Here is a 20,961-nt window from a genome sequence, read left to right as displayed (position 1 = left end):
TTCTTATTAATTAATTAATTTTAAATTGTCATAATTACACACAGTTTAATTGATTTTAAAAATATTATTGGTAATATTATTGTGTTCAGGGTTGTAACACAAAAAGAAGTGCTGGAATAGTACCAATAAGTGCAAAGAATTATGTGTTTTGTAAAAAATAAATAGTTTAAACCCATAATGACATTTTTTTTAAATTTATTTTCTTATTAATTAATACAGTGTAAATTGTCATAATTACATACAGTGTAATTGATTTAAAACCAATTAAACACCCTAAAATAATGTGTCAAGGAAAAGATCAGGAAAGGGCTCAGCATCATATTATGGGGGTGCAGTCCCCACAAGGAGACCAGGGTTTACATCCCACCCCGCGCACTCATAACTGAGTGAAGACGGCTCTTAAGGCCATAGAGGAAGCTGTATTGGTTCCAGAAAGAGCCGTCCACACGAAGATTCTAGAAAGAAGAGGCTCCACAAGCAGGCTTGTGACATGCCACAGGGTTTCTAATTTTAAAGGGTCTCTAGCTGCGTACAATCACACCTGCTAAGTTCTGGTTTTCTTGGTCTCTCACTATCTTGCTAGGTAGCCTGCTATACATCAAAGATTTCTTTTTTTTTTTTCTTTGCATAAGAAACTGGTCCGTTGGGCTTTGAAAAACTTCCTAATATGTGGAAAAAACAGAAATCTTGAATGTATAATAGGCTACCTATCAGAATACTAACAGGTCAGTAAAATCTGAACTTAGCCTGTGTGATTGTACTGCAGGCAAGAGTCCTTTTAAAATCAGGAACTGGTTGGTATTCCACAAATCTGTTCTCGTCTTGTCATGGTTATTTGTTGAACCCATTACAGATATAAAGTAATAAAGGTTCTTTCTGGAATCTTCGTGTGGATGGCTCTTCTGGGAACCAAAAATGGTTCCCCCTTGGAATCGTTTTGAAGAACCTCTGAGGAACTTTAGTTTTTAAGGGTGTGGACAACTCAGTTCACTTACATGCAAACAAACACTCTTTCCGGAACCTTCATGTGGATGGTGCTTCTGGGAACCAAGAACAGTTCCCTTATGGTACCTCTACGTTTAAGAGTGTGGACAAGTGGGCCCACTCATACACAAACCAAACCACTACAGGCAATGCAGCACACAGAGGAAAACCCATGCAGAAATGGCAAGAAGGTGCAAATTCCTCAACAGCTGATGACAATAATAATGACGGTGATGACCTGTTGTGGAGATCAACATCAGAATGATATGGATTACAAAGACCAGGATGGTAGGTATGACCAAGAGCTAGAACCCTATAGGCTGTCTTTGCTAAAAACGTGAAGATAATGCCTTGTCTTTCACCGGCAAGTTTCACAAAATCATACTTAAAGAACCTGGGCAAATCCTTTGTAAGGTTGTAGAACGGAGAAGATGTTAACGATTCTGGCAGGGAATTCGTCTCTTAAGGTCAATGCCATAGAGGAAATAGTGCTGATTCCAGAAAGATCCATCCACACGAAGGTTCTAGAAAGAAGATGCTCCACAAACAGGCTTGTGAAATACCACAGGGTTTCTAATGTTAAAGGTCTGTAGCTGCCTCTGTTCACACCTGCTCAGTGCTGGTTTTCTCGATCTCTCGCTGTCTTGATTGGTAGCCTGCTATACATTAAACATTTCTTTTTTTTCTTTTTAACATATATTAGGAATCATTTCAAAGCTCAAAGAACATATTTCATATGCATATTCAAAATGAAATGGTTCTTTGGGCAGCAATGGTTTTATGAAGACCCCCAGTAAAATGCCTTTACAGAAGCAGCATTTTGAAGAGTGTGCATGATGTGCTTTTCTGGTCTGCATGGACTTCCTCCCACAGTTCTAAAACATTCAGGTTTGGGGGGCTGGTGATGCTAAATTGACCCTAGCGTGTGTTTTCACCCTGAGATGGATAGTCACCCTGTCTTGGTGTTATTCCTGCCAGTGCCCACTGCTTGCTCTGATAAGCTTCAGGTGCCCTACAACCCTACCATGCCTTAGTGGGTACTGAAAATGTCTGGATGGACCATTTAAGGCATGGGCTTTTTTCAGGTTTATGACACAAATTTGGGCTCCCAGCTAGTTTGACCAAACTGAGCCAGAGTTGCCTCGACATGCAAATCCCAACTGGGCCATTGTTGACTGCCCACATAAGGCCAATATTTTGCTCACACTGGGCCTACACTGGTCCAGTGTCAGTTTGTTGGCTTGGAAAGCTTGAATTCAAGTTCATTGCAGGACACTCAAACTCGCTTATTCACAGCTATTTAACAACACTCTTAAAAATAATGATTCTTTAATGGCACTGTAGGGTTCTTTAATGTGTTGTGTGGTTCCCCATTGCTTGACTAAGTACTGAGTTATTCTGGGAAGGATCCTCAGCATATGAAGTTGTTTCTTTGGTCTTGGAAAAACTTTCTAATATGTAGGAAAAAAAATGAATATTTAATATATGGTAGGCTATATTATATGGGTTTGAGACAGTGGCACTGACCAGAAAGCAGGAGACAAAGCTGGAGGTAGCAGATTTGAAGATGCTAAGATTTGCACTGGCTGTGATGATGATGGATAGGATTAGAAATGAGGACATTTGAGGGTCAGCTCAAGTTGGACGGTTGGGAGACAAAATCAGAGAGGTGAGATTGTGTTGGTTTGGACATGTGCAGAGGAGAGATGCTGGGTATATTGGGAGAAGGATGCTAAGGATAGAGAAAAGAGGAAGGCCTAAGAGAAGGTTTATGAATGTGGTGAGAGAGGACATGCAGGTGATGGTTGTGACCGAGCAAGACGCAGAAGGCAGGAAGATATGGAAGAAGATGATCCGCTGTGACAACCCCTAACGGGAACAGTCGAAAGAAGAAGAAGAAGGAAACAAAATTAATATTTAATGTATGGTAGGCTGCAGGACAAGGTAGCCTGAACTTAGCTTGTGTTATTGGACCTATGTAACATAGGGCCTTTTAAAATCAGGAACCTTTGGTAAATCTTTTAACATCTAGTCATGGATATTTACTGCATTGAGCCTGTTACAGATCTAAATACAGTAACTAAAGGTTCTTTCTGGAACCTTCATGTGCTCTTTTAGGAACCATAAATGGTTCCCCTATATGACATCACAATGAAGAACCACTCTGGCACCTTTATTTTTAAGAGTGTACTGATGCCTGTTCTGATGTGGCACCTGGAGACACTCACAAAAACAGGCAGAGAATGGACACACAGAGTACATAGCAAAGTGACCGCAGCAGAAATCAACTCCTGGCTCATGGAGATGGAAGGAAGCTGACGTGGCCAACACTCCACTACACCACCCCAATCACGTCTGACTGCTTTGTGAACATATTTGCTTTCCTCCTGTTGCGTCTCAATAAACTCAATCAGCATAATTCAGAATTCAACTGGTTTTCTGTTTGGAGAAATGAAGTGCAGGCTCAGCACCAAGTAGTCGATTTCAGGGTGAGGAACGGGATCAGATCAAATGGGGAGTTTTGCTTTTAGTGCCCCCGACGTGCACGCCAGCTGGTGGAGTGCAATTGAAAACTAAACATATTTCTTTTTATGGTCATGTAACCGAAATTTTTGAAAATTAGCACCATGCAGAACTGCTCATATGTTTTTACACTTGAAAAGAGGGAATGTTCATAGGCTGCTATCAATTAATTAACCTTAAAATGGGGAATTTGTTTTTCATCAGAATATCATTAGGCAGCAAGCTGAAGTCCTGTGTGTAATTAAGGAGTCTGTATGTTGTTTCAGTAGGGTTCAGTTTTGATGCAGGTTGAATTAAATGCTAATTCATTTCACAACTTGAGAGCTTCATGCATTAAATGTCCCCAAATGTCCCAGTGTCATCCACTAGGATGTCCTATCCTCGTGTGTTCCATTCACATTCTGTGACATTCATTATTTTATCTAGACTTATCTCTTCACCTCATAATGTGCCATCAGTCACAACATCTAGAGGAAGTCCAGTGGAGTTCAGTTAGGCCTTGAGTTCAGCAAAAATGCAAAAATGTTTTGGAATTTCAGTAAACATGTTGAAATGCATTAAGGTCAATGGGGAAGGAGAAACAGAACTAGTTCTTAGTGGGTTATAATGGTGCAACAGCCACTTAAATGTCCTAGAAGGTTAAGGAAGCACCTGTGTCGTGCCAAATATTATTATTATTATTATTATTATTATTATTATTATTATTATTATATTCCTTGCCAATTATTGTAGTTAAAAATGTGATCTGAGCTGTGAGTGTAGCAAAGGAGGACTGTATCTGTGATTTGTTGAGGACTTGTATTGTTCACTCTGGATTGTCAGTCATGATGCAAAGAATTCCACACAGCAGCTCAGAATGAAATTATAACTTATTTATTTGAGTATATATACCTGTATTTGAATAGGTATATGTATATGTGGTCTCTGGACATCAACACACGCTTTGTTACTAATTCAGTATATTAAACACTGTTAGCTATTGCAGTAATTATAACTACTTAAGGAAATAACAACAAGGAAATAACAAACACACGCATCTTTCTTTTCCACTACCATCCCATAATACATGTTCTTGTGCATGCTGGGAGGTGTTTCCTGAAATATAAGCTGTGTCTCTTAATTATTGCTGCCTCTCTAACAGTGAGGTAGTAGGACTAACCACTGCACCACCGTGTTGCCCTGAGATAAAATTAAACTCCAAGACCACCATACTCTCTCTGTTATCCGACCTTCACTATGACTAACTAACACCCACAGAGCCTGTGACATAAGGGATCAACGTTATCTACTTGGGCAGCTGTCCCTGTCACCACACAATCTGTGCTACATAATGAGGAGCATAACATGCTTGATCCAGCAGTGAAGACGCAATGCAGAACTTTACGGTCAGCTAATGTAACCCTCATATGAAAATACGCGCACAGTTCAGATCGGGTGGTGCCTTAGAGTGTAAAGTTGAGTGATTTTTTTTTTTATTTTATTTTTTAAATGCAGTTGGGGTATAAATCTGTCTAAAGCACCAATCAGGTAGTGACATCACATATGTGTTTATGCACAGCAAGTTATTTCTACATATGTGCAACCGATTGGGCAGCACCATAAAGTGTGAGATGGAGCTAAAGTGAATCAGGCAGGTAGCACGGATCGGGTAGTGACATCCCTATCAAACATGGCTGCTAGAGCTCCATAATGTCACACTGGGGAACCCAGCAAAGTGGCTGTGAAAAATTTGTTAATCAGCACTGGTCGGAAGTGTTAAATGAGCTTGTTGTTTTCTGTGAAGTCCTGCGAAAACTTTGCTGCACATCATTTTATTTGACCCCATTACTTCTTTAGTGGGTAGCATGGTAATCTTATATATAAATCTCTACACGTGGAAATGTGTGTGTCTGTCCGGCCTGGAAATGAGAGGTGGAGTCGAGGCAAGGGCTCCATCTCTGAGGAAACACAAAAGTCACTTAGCCAATAATAACACAAGTAAGGCCAGCACAACAGCAAAACAAAACCTCAGAAGAAAGACAAAGTCACTTAGCCACTAACATAAGCAAAACGAAACCTCAGAAGGAACAGATACTCACCTAGCCGCTAATACACAAGCGAGGCGAGCACTTCAGCAAAATGAAACCTTAGAACAAAGGCAAAGTCGCTTAGTCGCTAACATCGGCAAAACAGTATCCCTTTTACTTTTCCTCCCTCTGCTAATACACAAGCGAGGCGAGCAAGTCGGCAAAACTAATCCTCCTAGAAGAGAGACACCCAGAATTGTTCTTTTCAATTCCCTGACATATCTACATTTCAATTTTTTTCTGACGATTTCAATAGTTTCTAGGACTACTGGCTTTTTACAGCACGGGCTTACACAGCTAGTTGGCACTGCTGCCCCAATCCCATGCCCTGTTGTCCAATCAATTGGCACACTCTACATTATTTATTCCATCATCTGGCATGTAGGGACGCTGCTTCAAATCATGTGATTTGGGGACTTAGAACTGCTTCAAAGCCCAACAGAATTTAAATACACATAAAGCACTGGCTAATACTATCTAATAAGAATTACCTTTGTTCAAACTATCATTCTTCTTATGATTCTAATATCTGTTATTTGTCTAGGTGTCCATTACCCGAGAATAAAAAAAAAGCAAACAAATGACTTAATGGAAGCATTATATTTACTATAGAAACAACTGTAAATGCTATAGTATTACTGATATTTAACCCGAAAAATACTGTAAATGAATAACATAACACTCTTAATCCAATTCAGGATTGTGGGATTGAAGAGTTTATGGTGGCAGCATTGAATAGAACAGCAGGAATCAACCCTGCACTCTTGAAACATGTGGTTCTGCAATGGCTCTTTGCTGGACTGTGTGGTTCTTCATAGAATCGATGCTTGATTCAGGACCATGTCAGTCTGTGAAAGGTTCCTTGTGTATGAAACGGGTCATTTGGGCTTTGAAAAAGTTCCTAATATGTGGACAAAGCAGAAATCTTGAATGTATAATGAACTGCCTCAGCGTTTCTCAACCTTTAAGTATTTGCGACCCGGGTTTTCATAACAGTTTTAATCGCCCCATTTTTGAAATGTAGATGCATATTTTATTATACCTACTTAACTTTTATCGACATTTATCTAACTCTATATTTATTGTTCTAGTATCAGAATGTAGTTTAAGTTAATTTGTTTTGGTTTCATATTTTTGATTCTTGTTTTCTTTTTTTCACATCTTCGCGCCCCCCTTTTTGTTACTTCACACCCCCTAGGGTGGCCTGCCCCACAGGTTGAGAACCACTGAACTACCTATCAGCAAAATCTGAACTTTGGTGCTTTGGTAGCCTCAGGCCAATGTCATGACTTACCCCTATAATGTCCCACTTTTTAATGTAACGCTGCAAATTAATATTATCAACGGGTTTTAGATTCTGATTGCAGAAGTAGGGAAGAATAAATTGAATGACTTCAAAAAGTATAATTTTAATACTTGCTAAAACTGATTGCACATTTTTAAAATATATTATTGGCAATGTTATCGTGCACAGGGCTGATTAGCACAAATAACTGCAAAGCATTTCGTGTTTTCTAAGAATGAATAGTTTAAACCTGTATTAGCATTGTGTGTGTGTATTTTTTAAATTTGTTTTCTTACTAATTAATAAATTTTAAAATTTAATAATTACACATGGTTTAATTGATTTAAAAAATATTATTGTGTTCAGGGTTGTAACACAAAAAGAAGTGCTGGAATAGTACCAGTAAGTGCAAAGAATTATGTGTTTTGTAAGAATAAACAGTTTAAACCCACAATGACATTGTTTTTTCAATTTATTTTCATATTAATTAATACATTGTAAATTGTCATAATTGCATACAGTTTAATTGATTTGAAACCAATTAAACATCCTAAAATAATGTGTCAAGGAAGAGATCAGGAAAGGGCTCAGCAGTCCCCACAAGGAGACCAGGGTTCACATCCCACCCCGCGCACTCATAACTGAGTGAAGACGGCTCTTAAGGCCAATGCCATAGAGGAAGCTGTATTGGTTCCAGAAAATGCCGTCCACACGAAGATTCTAGAAAGAAGAGGCTCCACAAGCAGGCTTGTGACATGCCACAGGGTTTCTAATTTTAAAGGGTCTCTAGCTGCGTACAATCACACCTGCTAAGTTCTGGTTTTCTTGGTCTCTCACTATCTTGCTAGGTAGCCTGCTATACATCAAAGATTTCTATTTTTTTTTCCCTTGCATAGGAAACTGGTCCTTTGGGCTTTGAAAACATTCCTAATATGTGGAAAAAAACAGAAATCTTGAATGTATAATTGGCTACCTATCAGAATACTAACAGGTCAGGAAAATCTGAACTTAGCCTGTGTGATTGTATTGCAGGCAAGAGTCCTTTTAAAATCAGGAACTGGTTGGTATTCCACAAATCTGTTATCGTCTTGTCATGGTTATTTGTTGAACCCATTACAGATCTAAAGTAATAAAGGTTCTTTCTGGAATCTTCGTGTGGATGGCTCTTCTGGGACCCAAAAATGGTTCCCCCTTGGAATCGCTTTGAAGAACCTCTGAGGAACTTTAGTTTTTAAAGGTGTGGACAACTCAGTTCACTTACATTAAAACAAACACTATTTCCGGAACCTTCATGTGAATGGCTCTTCTGGAAACCAACAAAAGGTCTCCCATGGTGCCTCTACTTTTAAGAGTGTGGGCAAGTGGGCCCACTCATACAAAAACCAAACCATTACAGGTAATGCAGCATACACAGGAAAACCCATGCAAACATGGCAAGAAGGTGCAAATTCCTCAACAGCAGAGGACACCACTGTTTCACTGATGATCATAATAATGACAGTGATGACCTGTTGTGGAGATCAACATCAGAATGATATGGATTACAAAGACCAGGATGGTAGGTGTGGACCAAGAGCTAGAACCCTATAGGCTGTCTTTGCTAAAAACATGAAGATAATGCCTTGTCTTTCACCAGCAAGTTTCACAAAATCATACTTAAAGAACCTGGTCACATTCTTTGTAAGGTTGTAGAACGGAGAAGATATTAACGATTCTGGCAGGGAATCCACTCCAAAATAATCAGTTACAAAAATAATTACACATTATGAATATGAGGTGGGGTGGCACAGTGATCTATCAGTGATCTCCTGGAAACTCAGTCTGAAGGCCTGTTCAGTCACCGTCTGTTTGGGTATTTTGTGTTCTCCTTGTGTTTGCATGGGTTCTTCTCCAGGTACTCTGGATGTCCTCCCATATCTGAGAAATGTATCCTAATTGGTGGGTCACAGTGAGCCTGGTGTATGTACCAGTGTGCCCTTTGATGCACTGCTGCTCTGTCCGGAGTGAATCTGTGCCATGTCAATAACAACAACGTGTATTTATATAGCACATTTTCATACAAACAGTAGCTCAAAGTGCTTCACATAATGAAGAATAGAAAAAAAAGACACAGTAAGAAAATAAAATAAGTCAACATTAATTAACATAGAATAAGAGTATGGTTGAATGGCCAAGGTGGACAGAAAAAACAAACAAAAAAAAAAACTCAAGACGGCTGGAGAAAAAAGTAAAATTTGTAGGGATTCCAGACCATTAGACTGCCTAGTCCACTATACAGAAGACATCTTAGACTTTGCCTCCAATGACCCTGAAGTGGACCCAAAATGTATGAATTATAAGAGCTGCTGTTGGTTATACTTCTACTTTAGTTTCAGATGTGCTGGATAATTAAGCCTAAATTTGCAGTCTCACTGAAACCTTACTTGCCGTTCTTTAATGAATTTGCAGTCACCACAGGTGGTCCAGTAAGAACAGAATAGAAAGCAGGGATAATGTCCTTTATAAATTTTATTAAAAATACAAATCCAAGCCACTCATAAACCTAAATATAAATTACATACAGGAGTGTGACGAGGATGGACAGGATTATAAATGAGTATATTAGAGGGTTAGATGGTTGGGAGACAAAGTCAGAGAGGCGAGATTGTGTTGGTTTTGACATGTGCAGAGAAGAGATGCTGGGTATATTGGGAGAAGGATGCTAAGGATAGAGCTGCCAGGGAAGAGGAAGGCCTAAGAGGAGGTTTATGGATGTGGGGAGAGGGGACAAGCTGGTGATGGGTGTGACAGAACAAGATGTAGAGGACAAGAAAATAATGGAAAAGGATGATCTGCTGGGGTGACCCCTAATGGGAGCAGCCAAAAGTAGAAGAAGAAGAAGATGATGATGATATTTTTCACATAGATGCAAGATTATTTCTATTATAGTAAGAGATGTATGAGGTATAAGGTTAATTGTGATGATTTTTGTGTACATGTGGTTTCTTATTATAAAAGCACAACAATTAAGTTCACATTTCTTGAACATGAAAAAAGTAATATGAAGTGTGTTACTGATGATAAGTTGTTAGAAGAATCTACAGTAATGTTTAATGATAAACAATAGAATGAAATTCTGCTTGAAAGACACCAAGAGTCCACCATTTTCTCTGGTGCTGGGTGAGGCAACTTTTTCTGGGTACCCTCAACTCTGTGGCCAGCCTCTACATGAACATAGAAAGTGGACGGACAATTTACTGTGCAGTGAATAGCAAGCTTTTAATCTTTTTGCTGTGGTATCCCACTTTTTCCCATATAAGTGTTTCCTCAATGCACCAAGGAAGATGGGTCCCCTTTGGTGAGTGCAGCATGATCGTCAAAATGGGGAGCAGGAGGGTCAAGTACAATCATCAGAGTAGGGAGAGCTATCAAGCACCAGCTTTCATTATAAACAACAGCAACTCGTGACCCACCGGTGATAGCCTGCAACCCAGTGGTGGACAAACAATGCTGTAGAGGACACTAGTGGTTAAAAACCCAGGAAACGTTTGTGGAGAATTGTGCAACTTTATACTGTATATGCTTTATCGGGTTTGCTTGTTCATATGTTCATACCTTAACATTCTTCTTGTTTCCTCTCACATTTCAAAAGCAGCCATATTATGATAATTGACCTGTGGTATTAAAATTGGGGCTATGAGTCTGTTAATGGACGTGTCCAGCAATGGGCCTATGATTGGTGGACTCCAGCCTCACATGTGATGTTACTACAACATAAAATACAATAAGTGAGTGCTACATTGGTCTGTGTGTGCGTTCACCCTGCGATGGACTGCCGCCATGTCCAGGGGTTGTTTAGCTTTGTGCCCGGCAGCCTGCTCAGGATAAGTGAGTTAAGAACATGGATGGCGGGATGGATTTAGAAAATGGAAGGCCAGATAGACAAAATATCAACTACTGCTATTGCTAATAAAATTCCCTCTAGTGATAGTCATTTTATGATTTGTTACATTTTCAACACGTTTCCGTCATCAATTTATTGTAATGGATATTTACAATAGTTATTGTTAATTATTACTAATTGTAGTTGTTGTTCTAAGAGCAGTGGTTCTATTATTAATATTTGTAATACGATTATTAATATGATATTTGCTTGTCTGACAGAGTTTCGTGAGTGCGTCTTAAGGATTTGGTTTCCCTGACTGCAGCATAATAAGCTAATCAAACCCTCTGTGTAGAGTCACTCGAAAGACAATGCTTGTAATTAGTTTACATGCAATTATGTGCTATTCTCACTTTTCTTCTGGTCTAATGGTATTTTATAGTTTACTCCTAATTTTTTTTTTTTTTTTTTTGCAGTGTCATCGAATAATAAAAAGAAAACACACAAAAATAGCATTAATATTATTAGAAAAACATTGGTTGTGCGGCTGTTAATTGATTGCTGATATATTAAAGTGTAAAGATCCACAAGTGTTCCCAGTTAATCAGATCATCCCTTTCTCAAACGATAATGCTAATTATGATCATTACTGTGTTATTGTTTGCTGTTGCTCGTTATTAGTACTGCGGGATTTTCTAGGCTTGTTTGCAGCTCCTCTTGGCCGTTTTCGACCTGCGGCCTTTCATCTTACCCTGCGCTACTTGTTGTTGTCGTTTTAACGTTTTTTGTCTGAATTTCTACAACTGTAAAGCTAATTCTCAGAACAAAGCTGATGAAAGCCAGAACTTAGTTCAATAATCAATCGTATTTTTGACAAAGTCTTAAGGAATATTCACTTAATCAGACTCAATTTGCAGAGCTCATTCAACTTATTCACAAAACACATTTTATCTCACGCTTTCAGTTATGATGCAAAATGGAAAGCTCAGGCCCCATAAGTTCAGCAAATCTCCCACATCAATCATCCTCGTCATCAATTACAAACAACGATTCGTTTCATATCCTATTGTAAATCTTTTCATTCAACCCAGTAACCACTTCCTAGATCCCATAGGACAGTTATTCTCAGCCTGGCAGTGCACAGAAACCCCGTGTGCCCAGGAAGATGTCCTTCAGCCAATGGACAAGGTCTGTGCAGACATACTGTAGGTGGGGGTTTATGTCAAAGATGGACTCGGCATGGGGCGGCATGGTGGCACAGTGGGTAGCGCTGCTGCCTCGCAGTTAGGAGACCTGGGTTCACTTCCTGGGTCCTCCCTGCGTGGAGTTTGCATGTTCAACCCGTGTCTGTGTGGGTTTCCTCCGGTTTCCTCCCACAGTCTAAAGACATGCAAGTTAAGAGCATTGGTGATTCTAATGTGTGTGTGTGTGCACCCTTCCCGGGATTTGTTTCCTGCCTTGCACCCTGTGTTGGATAGGATTGGCTCCAGCAGACCCCGATGACCCTGTAGTTAGGATATAGTGGGTTGGATAATGGATGGATGGATGGATGGACTCGGCACACCAGAAAAGTCTTCCCTGTTGAGTTAAAATAGAGAACATTGTCAGTGGTGGTGAAGAAGGTTAGGGACATGAAGCTAAGGCGAGGCAGAATGAATATTCCTCCTTATCTTTGACTTGTCGACCTTTTACTGTAACGTGCCTTTCATTTCTTTATTCTTTGGTTTTACAGAGTGCAGAATACTAACATAGGCAGTGTTTGTTTGAATAGTTAAGACCCAATTCATGAAATAATTCTAACTTTCACCAAAACCACACACACTAAAATGTCAAAAAATTAAATGGTACCACTGAAAACATTTACTTTTCAATCAAAATCAAACTTTTCCATCTTAAGACAGAGACACGTGCACAAACACTGATGAAAACCTCAACACGTTAGAGGGAATAATTCATAGCATTACAACAAAAACCTTTCATGTTCAAGAATTAATGTCTGTTTTCGGATTACTGTAACCTTATTTGTAACTGACAGAAAGATGCAGGGACAGCAAAAATTACAGCAAATCGTCTTTTGAGGTAAATGCTTTATTTGCACTGTTGAGACAGAAATGAAAAATCCTACCAAAGCACTCACTGTATGTATATAAATAAACACTACACACATTATGAAAAGATAAAAACATACAAGTGTGAATTACATTAGTCCAAGTCTCACAGTAAAACAATAAAACACACATAGCACTGCAGAATTCGACAAACACAAAACTGCAACAAACCAGTGCTGGCCATCCAGTAGACTAGTCAGCATCATCTTCATCTCTTCTTTGGGCAGGATTGGGTCACAAACCCTCCCTCACATCACATTGAATGTCATCATTTGTCAAACAGTGAGGAAAGCATGCCTGGGTGCGGCGGATCCACCCTTGAACTGATTGAAAGCATAAACTTTCACATTAGTACTGGAAATACAAAATACACACATCCTGCAATGTACCTGTTTTCTTGTCTGAAAGTGCAGACGATAGCTGCCACTGTGTTGCAGTTCATATTTGGCTTCATATTTAGCTCTAGTGTCGGCCATGACTCAATACATTGTAGAGTATATCAGTGTGGCATATATTTCATCCCGAGGGTGTCACGGTGGTGCAGTGGAGACCTTGCAGTAAGGAGACCTGGGTTTGCTTCCCGGGTCCTCCCCGTGTCTGTGTGGGTTTCCTCCGGGTGCTCCGGTTTCCTCCCACAGTCCAAAGACATGCAAGTTAGGTGCATTGCCGATTCTAAATTGTCCCTAGTGTGTGCTTGGTGTGTGGGTGTGTGTGTGCCCTGTGGTGGGCTGGCACCCTGCCCGAGGTTTGTTTCCTGCCTTGCGCCCTGTGCTGGCTAGGATTGGCTCTGGCAGACCCCCGTGACCCTGTATTTAGGATTTAGAAGGTTGGATAATGGATGGATGTTTGTAATTATTTAGGCCATTTTGCAAAGATCTGTTTTTACGTTGACACTTTGTCATTATTTTGTTGATTAGTGCAATAGTGTTGATTAGTGCATTGCCAATTCTAAATTGTCCCTAGTGTGTGCTTAGTGTGTGTGTGTTTGTGCCCTGCGGTGGGCTGGCACCCTACCTGGGATTTTTTTCTGCCTTGTGCCCTGTGTTAGATGGAATTGGCTCCAGCAGACCCCCATTACCCAGTGTTAGGATATAGCGGGTTGGATAATGGATGGATGAATGTATATATTTATCCCCCTTAATGAAAGGACAACTGTCTGTGTGAGTGCCCGCATATCTGTGTGTCCTTCAGGTTTCGTATGTCTTTGTTATATGTCATTTGATAAGGGATTAGTGAAAGTAGTGCTAATGTTTGTGTTGCGCCGTTGGTTAGAATGAAAAGTGCAGTGCATTTAATTACTACATATATTGCAAAATTGTATTTGTAATAAAATGTAATTTGTATTTTGTATTATATTCTAATAGATGGTCAATGCAAATGTCAATGCTGAGTATATCCAACAGGGAGTAAATGCTGGACAGACAGGAATCAATATATCTTATTAAAAGGATAAGTGTCTGTGAATGTCTGTGTATCTGTGTGTCTGCCCAGTTGCCATGTCCCTCTTATATGCAATTTGATACGAGATTTGTAAAAGCAGTGCTAATGTTTGTGTTGTGCCATCTGTTAGAATGAAAAGTGCAATGTATTTTATTACCATTGCGAAATACATTCCAATAGATGGTTACTGCAAAAGTTAATGCTGAGTATGTCCAACAGGGAGTAACTGCAAGACCAACAGAAATGAGAATATCCACTTTAATAAAAAGACAAGGGTCTGTGTGTGTCTTTGTATCTTTGTGACCATCTAGTTGCTAGTTTTAGAAAATTTAAAAATAGGCAAAACATACAGAAGGGTCAAAAATATCAAAAATGATGATAAAAAATACCATATAAGGGTCTAAACATAGGCAAATTAGTCTTATTGACCTATTCTGTTCTCCGGCCGTATACGCTGGCAACAGCAGCACATTGGTAGTGACTTTGCACCCACCTGGTTGATGTGAAAATGGTTTATAGCTGCAATTTTAATGACTGATGACTTCACATTGTGGGCAATGGTTGAGAAAAAAAAAATATTAAACTAATGTGAACGTTGGGAAGTCAAACCCCCAACATAACTGGACTAGAATCGCTAAACCAGGCTAATATGGTATTGACCACCACAGCATTTCCGAGCAAAACATTTTGACTGTAAGAGTTCTCAGTTCAACTAACGATGCCTAGACAAAACAACAAAACTGGGTGGCTCTATTCAAAGTGGAAAAGACCACCGCAAGGAAAGGGATTGGGTGCATATTATTATACCCAAACAAATGGACAACCCATGCATCAAATAAAAAAAATCATGAGATTTAATTTGATTATTTAGATTTCAACTCATCTTAGACAGATAGCACAACTAGTTTGATATAAGCTGTCCACCACGCCCTCCTCCTCTTCTTCATCTCTGTCTTCACCAATGTTGTCTCCCACAGAATTTCTCCCTCTCAGCATCCATTGTTCCAAAAACATTGACTTACCTTTGACCCTATTTATATTCTCAAGTTCTGATTGGTGATGGAACAGTTTGGATGATCAGTTTTAAACCTAGATAAAGGAGTGTAAGCTGAGTTCAGGTTTTGATGACTTACATTAAGTGTTTTGATTGCTAGTGCTGGCAGCTTTCACGGCGGGTGAAGTCAATGATAGAGGAGGACTCACGCTAATAGAGTTGAGTCGAGTGTGTTTCACTATTTGGCACACATGAAAAACCAAGTGAATTTGGGAAAAGTGATAGATGAACCAGTTTGAGTGTGTTAGCAAGCCAAACAACTGCAGTTGTAAGTAAATATTACTGATAAGCAATATTTTTCTTTGGTGATGGTTGATTTCTTTACCGTAACTTAACAAGCAAAAGACCACATAACAAACATTTTTCTCTAATCCGATGAAAACATTAGAGTGGTGGTGTGTTCAGATTTTTTGATGTATTGTGCAATGAATGCTCGGTAGTATTTATATATTGACTAGCTTTGTACGTGATCTGAAAGCCTTTTGTGGTTTTGAGCAAAGATAATGTATTTTTAGTGCATTGTTTCATTTTGCCAGACCAATCGAAGGGGGTTGGACACACTGTATATTGAAGATATTGAAGAGAAGAGAAGAGAACGCCGGAGATGTTCAGTCGAACACTTCGTTGGAATTCCCACTACCGCGCAGGTGCTCGCAAGTTTTCGCGTTGAGCTGCAAACTTATATTGTATCAAATTAATATAACAAAAGTCTGTCAATTGCTACCATGACGACAGTACACTTGTGCGATTTAGATTTGCTGCTGAGGGGAGTGTGAACAGCTGGGAATGCTTTGAAGAGAGAAGACGGTCAGCCTTACAACCTGAAAGTGAGGGAGAGAGAGAAAGAGAGAGAGAAGGAGGGAGGGAGGGAGAGTCAGAGAGAGAGAGAGAGAGAGAGAGAGAGAAGTAGAGCGCTGCAGCACACTACTCACTTCTCATGAAAAAGGATTCAGGTCTACAGATACATCGCTATTTTCTCACCTACATCGTCCGTAAGGAAACGGTGGCCATTCAGCCGGATCCACGCGCCCGGCACCAATGCTTTTCTACGTGTATATGTATAAATAGGGCAGGCGCGCTCTCCCTCACACTTGTGTGTGTGCGTCTATTTGTGTGCACTCACTCAGTCTCTCTGTATATGTAGTATACATCCATACACGTATAGGACGCAGTGACACCTCTGGATTTATTTGTTGTTTTCCTTTTATATGAAGGCGCCTATTTTATTCCAAGGAATTCTAATCCATGTTCAGCGTTGGATCTCTGGCATTTTGGTAATCGGGACCTGAAGTGTCTGCTGCACCTTGCGCAATTTTCCTTTTCGCCTCGTCTCTCGGAGCGCTGGAGACGGGCTGCACGAGCGAGAAGCTGTGTCCTCTTCACTAATTTGCTCCTTATCTTTTGGTGTTCTTTTCGGTGTTTTAAAACCGCTGCGCTCACTGACGTTTGAACTGTAAAAAAAAGTCGCATTGGTGATTTACAGATTGACGCGGATCGGGAAATTATTAATATTATTTAGAATTTTTTTTCCACAGTACTTTTGGATATTTATCGTCTACTTAAAGCAACACGACTCCTTTTTACCTGCAAAGAAGGCAACAGCTCTGGAATTGATACTATAAAGTTGTTTTTTTTTTTGTTTTTTTTTTTGCTTCACTTTTTACCTTTCTTTCTATTTGCCATTTTCTCAACCTTTTAATCTTCCATCTGCACTCTGAAGGAAATTATATTGCAACTTTTCCACCCCTCTTGGTGGACTGGGAGTTTCATTGTGGCTCAAGATGGGTATTTGTGGCTATTTAGTGCTATCCTGGAAGTGCCTGGTTGTGCTGTCTCTCAGGCTGCTGTTTCTTGTACCCGCAGGAGTGCCGGTGCGAAGCGGGGACTCTCCCTTCCCCAAAGCCATGGACAACGTCACGGTCAGACAAGGAGAAAATGCTGTCCTCAGGTAGGGCATGGTTTTATTTATTTATTTATTTATGGCTGGGCTGCATTCTTAATATCTTTAAAAGCTGGCGTGATTTTACCAGTTCGTAATTGTTTTCCTTCTTTCTGCAATAAGTTTGGCGAAAATCATAAACCTGAAGTTACACCAAGCTTACTTTGTAATGTTGATCTTCAGGCAATTTGAATTGCAGGAGGGATAGGTATATCTGTTAAATCTTCACTTTCTGGAGGTGTGGCGATACACATAAGTCTAAATGCACATCAACTTTACAAATTAAAAGCTAGCTGCAAAGAAAAGGAGGACTAGCAGTGAGATTACATATAAAGATGGTTAGAATCAGTAGTTTTCAGATAAGGAAGACAGACCCCGAAACATGTTGTAATATTTAGCATAGTCGCAAACCGTGTGAAGTGATCGATTCTTAATGCTATGATAAAGTAAATGATCAAACACGACAGGTATTCGTTTGGAAGCTGCAGTCATAGCTAACTGAATACCCAAGTCTCATAAAGTTATGTCAGTTTATAACAGCGAGAAGCAGCAAATAAGATCACCCTGCTCCTCCCCGCGCTCTATCTGATATTTAAGAACACATAGTTAAGGTGAATGGAGGTTGCATTTAGTTTTCTCTGCTTCTGAAAACGTTGTTGACCTTGTCATTTAGACCGTATGAAGCATCGACGTCTTGATGATAAATGGCAACAGACGTGCATGAGATGTTTCGGTCCATGTTGTTTATTTCTTAGTGCTGCTGTGCAAAGAACGTTTAAAGGGGGAAGGTACCTTTGATGTCAGAGAAAGCGCCACTCTTCTTTCTTAATTGCCGTTTGGATGTTGTTTATTGTGATCAGATGTAGTATCAGTAATGATAAGAAGCACGATATGTGCACACGACCTAAAATCTTATCAGAGACGGCACGGAATTTATCAGCTGTCTCATCTGTCAAATCTATCTGCAGTACAGTAGGGGTGTAACTTGTATGGGGAGCTTTTACAGGTTCTGTTGCGTCAGTTACTGGATAGATGATAATTATATGATGTAGAGCAATCTGTTGTTTGTGTATTTCATTTAATCAATCGATTAATCTGCATATACCTGCAGAGCGTAGAGCCTGGAAACTGAAGCGTCCAAAAGTCATCTTGATGATCCTCATTATAGGGATCGGGAGCCGACAGTGGTTTGGAAGTGTTTGTACTGAGTACAAAAAACTGTTTGTATTTATAACGGATACATTATTTTGAATCTTTAATCATGTTGTAATGTCAATAGTAATCAGTTGCATGTCGCCACAACTTTTGCTTATGGTAACAAATCTAGAGAGCCGATCGTAGTCTTGTAAGGGTCTGGAAATGGCTTTAATTCTAGAAATAATGGACATTTCCAGAATATATGTAAACACTCCATAGGCAAGACTACACTTTAGGTGTACGTAATACGAAAATGATCAGCCTATCAGCTAAATTAAAGCGAGATTTAATCTTGAAGACGGACATAGTGAACAAAATCTTGTTTCTTTATAAAGTAAAGCTGAGTTAATAATAATCATAATAATAACGTCATATTGAATAACTTATTATTAGTTTGTCGCTTCTCTTTCGCAATGTATAGAAACCGGGAGAAGAAGAGAAAGTGAAAGTGCGAATAGTGTGTAACTCAACAGTATCAGTATCATCCATCTAACAGTGGTAATTCAATAAACATTAATATTTTTACTTTAGTTGTTTACTTATTTACATATTAAAGTATTTATTTCAGTCAATCACATGATGTTGATTCACATGGTTTTAATGTAAATATGAGCATCGATACCATCTGAGGTTAAATTAAGGAAGGAGACCTCTAAAAGCACTCTCTTTTCTTCTTTCTTTCTATCATATAGTGCCTTTCATAACCTCTGTCATCCTTTCTTTCTCTCATCATCTATCTTCTGTTCTGTATAGTTCCATTCATGGAGCACTTCCCATTGTTTTCTCTCATACTGTTAATATTTTTCCTCTAATACGCACATGCTACTAAAATGGTGCGTAGAATGATAAAGGTAGCACATGAGACTGAGAGGATTGGCGTCAAAGTTATAAAGATATCAGAGAATAAAAGTATTGATTTTCATTTTACACAGCAACATATGAATAAGTGTGTACGTCTGAATGGGTGTGCCTTACAATCTATCAGAAATTACCCAGTTATGCTCTTACCCTGCACATGGTCTGCTTGTTTATCTAATATATCGAAGTTGAATGTCTGGGTCTGTCTGTCTGTCTGTCTGCTATGCAAATCCACACCGCTGAATCTCTTTCCGCCAAATTTTGGTCACATTCCCCACTTTATCAGGGTGAAATAGGCTACGTTTCGTCCTAAATTTTAGTCGGTGTCCACATCTGCGCCTACTTTGCTTGTACAAAAAACTGAATTCAGCTAAATATGTGGAATCTTACATAAACGAGTTTCATTTGCTTGAAGAAGCAGGGAATGGCCAGTCTTCACTCCTGTCACCTTCCTTCACCAGTGCCCTGTTATTGTGCTCTTCAAAAGACACTGGAATACCCGTGCAGTACAACTTCAAGCAGTACCTCCTTCTGGCGCGCATTGCTTTTCATTATCTACAATATATGAATGATAAATTACGAATTAGCCACCAGCACACAGGTCACTACAGAAAGCCCACCTAGCTTAATAAGGGAGCCTTAGAGATGTCGGTGTTTTATCACTATGATACTTTGAACGTTCAATTAGTTGGGCGTTGTTATTACGCACTTCTGCTCATTTCACCATAAGTGAATCACACATCACTTAGGGAAAAATCGGACACACACACTCACAAGCTCGATCGCTACTCTCATGCTCTACATTTATTTGATGCGATTTGCCAAGTTGTGTAGTAATAATCCCTGAATTCAGTCTCTGCAACCAAAGCAACCGAATGATTAATCAACACTCCTTTATTTAGCTACTCCTAAATCTGAGCTTCACCAGTAAGATTACATAAATAAAGACTCCTCTAAACAGTAGACTGTGCTGTTCTCTCCTTACTGATTTCTTTCTTTCTTTCTTTCTTTCTTTCTTTCTTTCTTTCTTTCTTTCTTTCTTTCTTTCTTTCTTTCTTTCTTTCTTTCTTTCTTGTGAACAAATTTGAAAGACGTGTCAACGCATACATTACTTCAACCAGAACAGAATCTTTAGTTCAATCGTGAACCTAGCTTTTATTTTTCTTTCACTAGCGGGACGCTTCGGAATGTTAATTTTAAGCATCGCTTCCGTTTCATTCATCATCTTAATTTACTGAGGTGATAAACGTCACCTTATCGACAGGCTCGCGGATAAAACCTTTGCCGAAGTTTTAAAGCGTTGACCCTGTCAGTAATTCGTCGGTTCTCTTTTGGGAAGAGATTACACGCTGTTTTGATCACTAGTAATAATACGCACACGTACTTTATCTTAATGTCAATTTCCCATCATGGTGCTGGTGAGCTTTTTTTTCGCCCAATAACCTGTTCATTTTTATTTTTCGTAAGTATTTGCAATGTGCTTGAACAGCGTTCCTATGCTGCGGACGCCCGCAGTGACGCTCACTTGCCGATAGAGGGCGCATGCTGCTCAGCAGCTGATCTCATTGTACCTGCTGATTGTGACTTTGAAAGAAGCGCGTCGCAGACTGGAGCTGCTCGATCCAGGGCTGAGGTCTTGTAGTCG

General features: G+C 39.5%; 1 protein-coding gene across 2 annotated transcripts in view; it reads left to right on the top strand.

The window, feature by feature from the left end:
- The window catches only part of LOC120535929 (opioid-binding protein/cell adhesion molecule homolog), a 2,184,266-nt gene that overhangs the window by 1,384,551 nt on the left and 778,754 nt on the right, over window positions 1–20,961 (top strand). For both annotated transcript variants that reach the window (XM_039764123.1, XM_039764122.1), the window contains exon 3: window positions 17,186–17,270. In XM_039764123.1, the coding sequence (XP_039620057.1) occupies window positions 17,186–17,270 (85 nt within the window). The remainder of the gene's footprint in view (window positions 1–17,185; window positions 17,271–20,961) is intronic.

This window comes from Polypterus senegalus, chromosome 9, assembly GCF_016835505.1.
Source record: "Polypterus senegalus isolate Bchr_013 chromosome 9, ASM1683550v1, whole genome shotgun sequence".
NCBI classification, from domain to species: domain Eukaryota; kingdom Metazoa; phylum Chordata; class Cladistia; order Polypteriformes; family Polypteridae; genus Polypterus; species Polypterus senegalus.
Note: the sequence above shows the minus strand (reverse complement) of the source record. Positions and strands in the feature narration are given on the sequence as shown.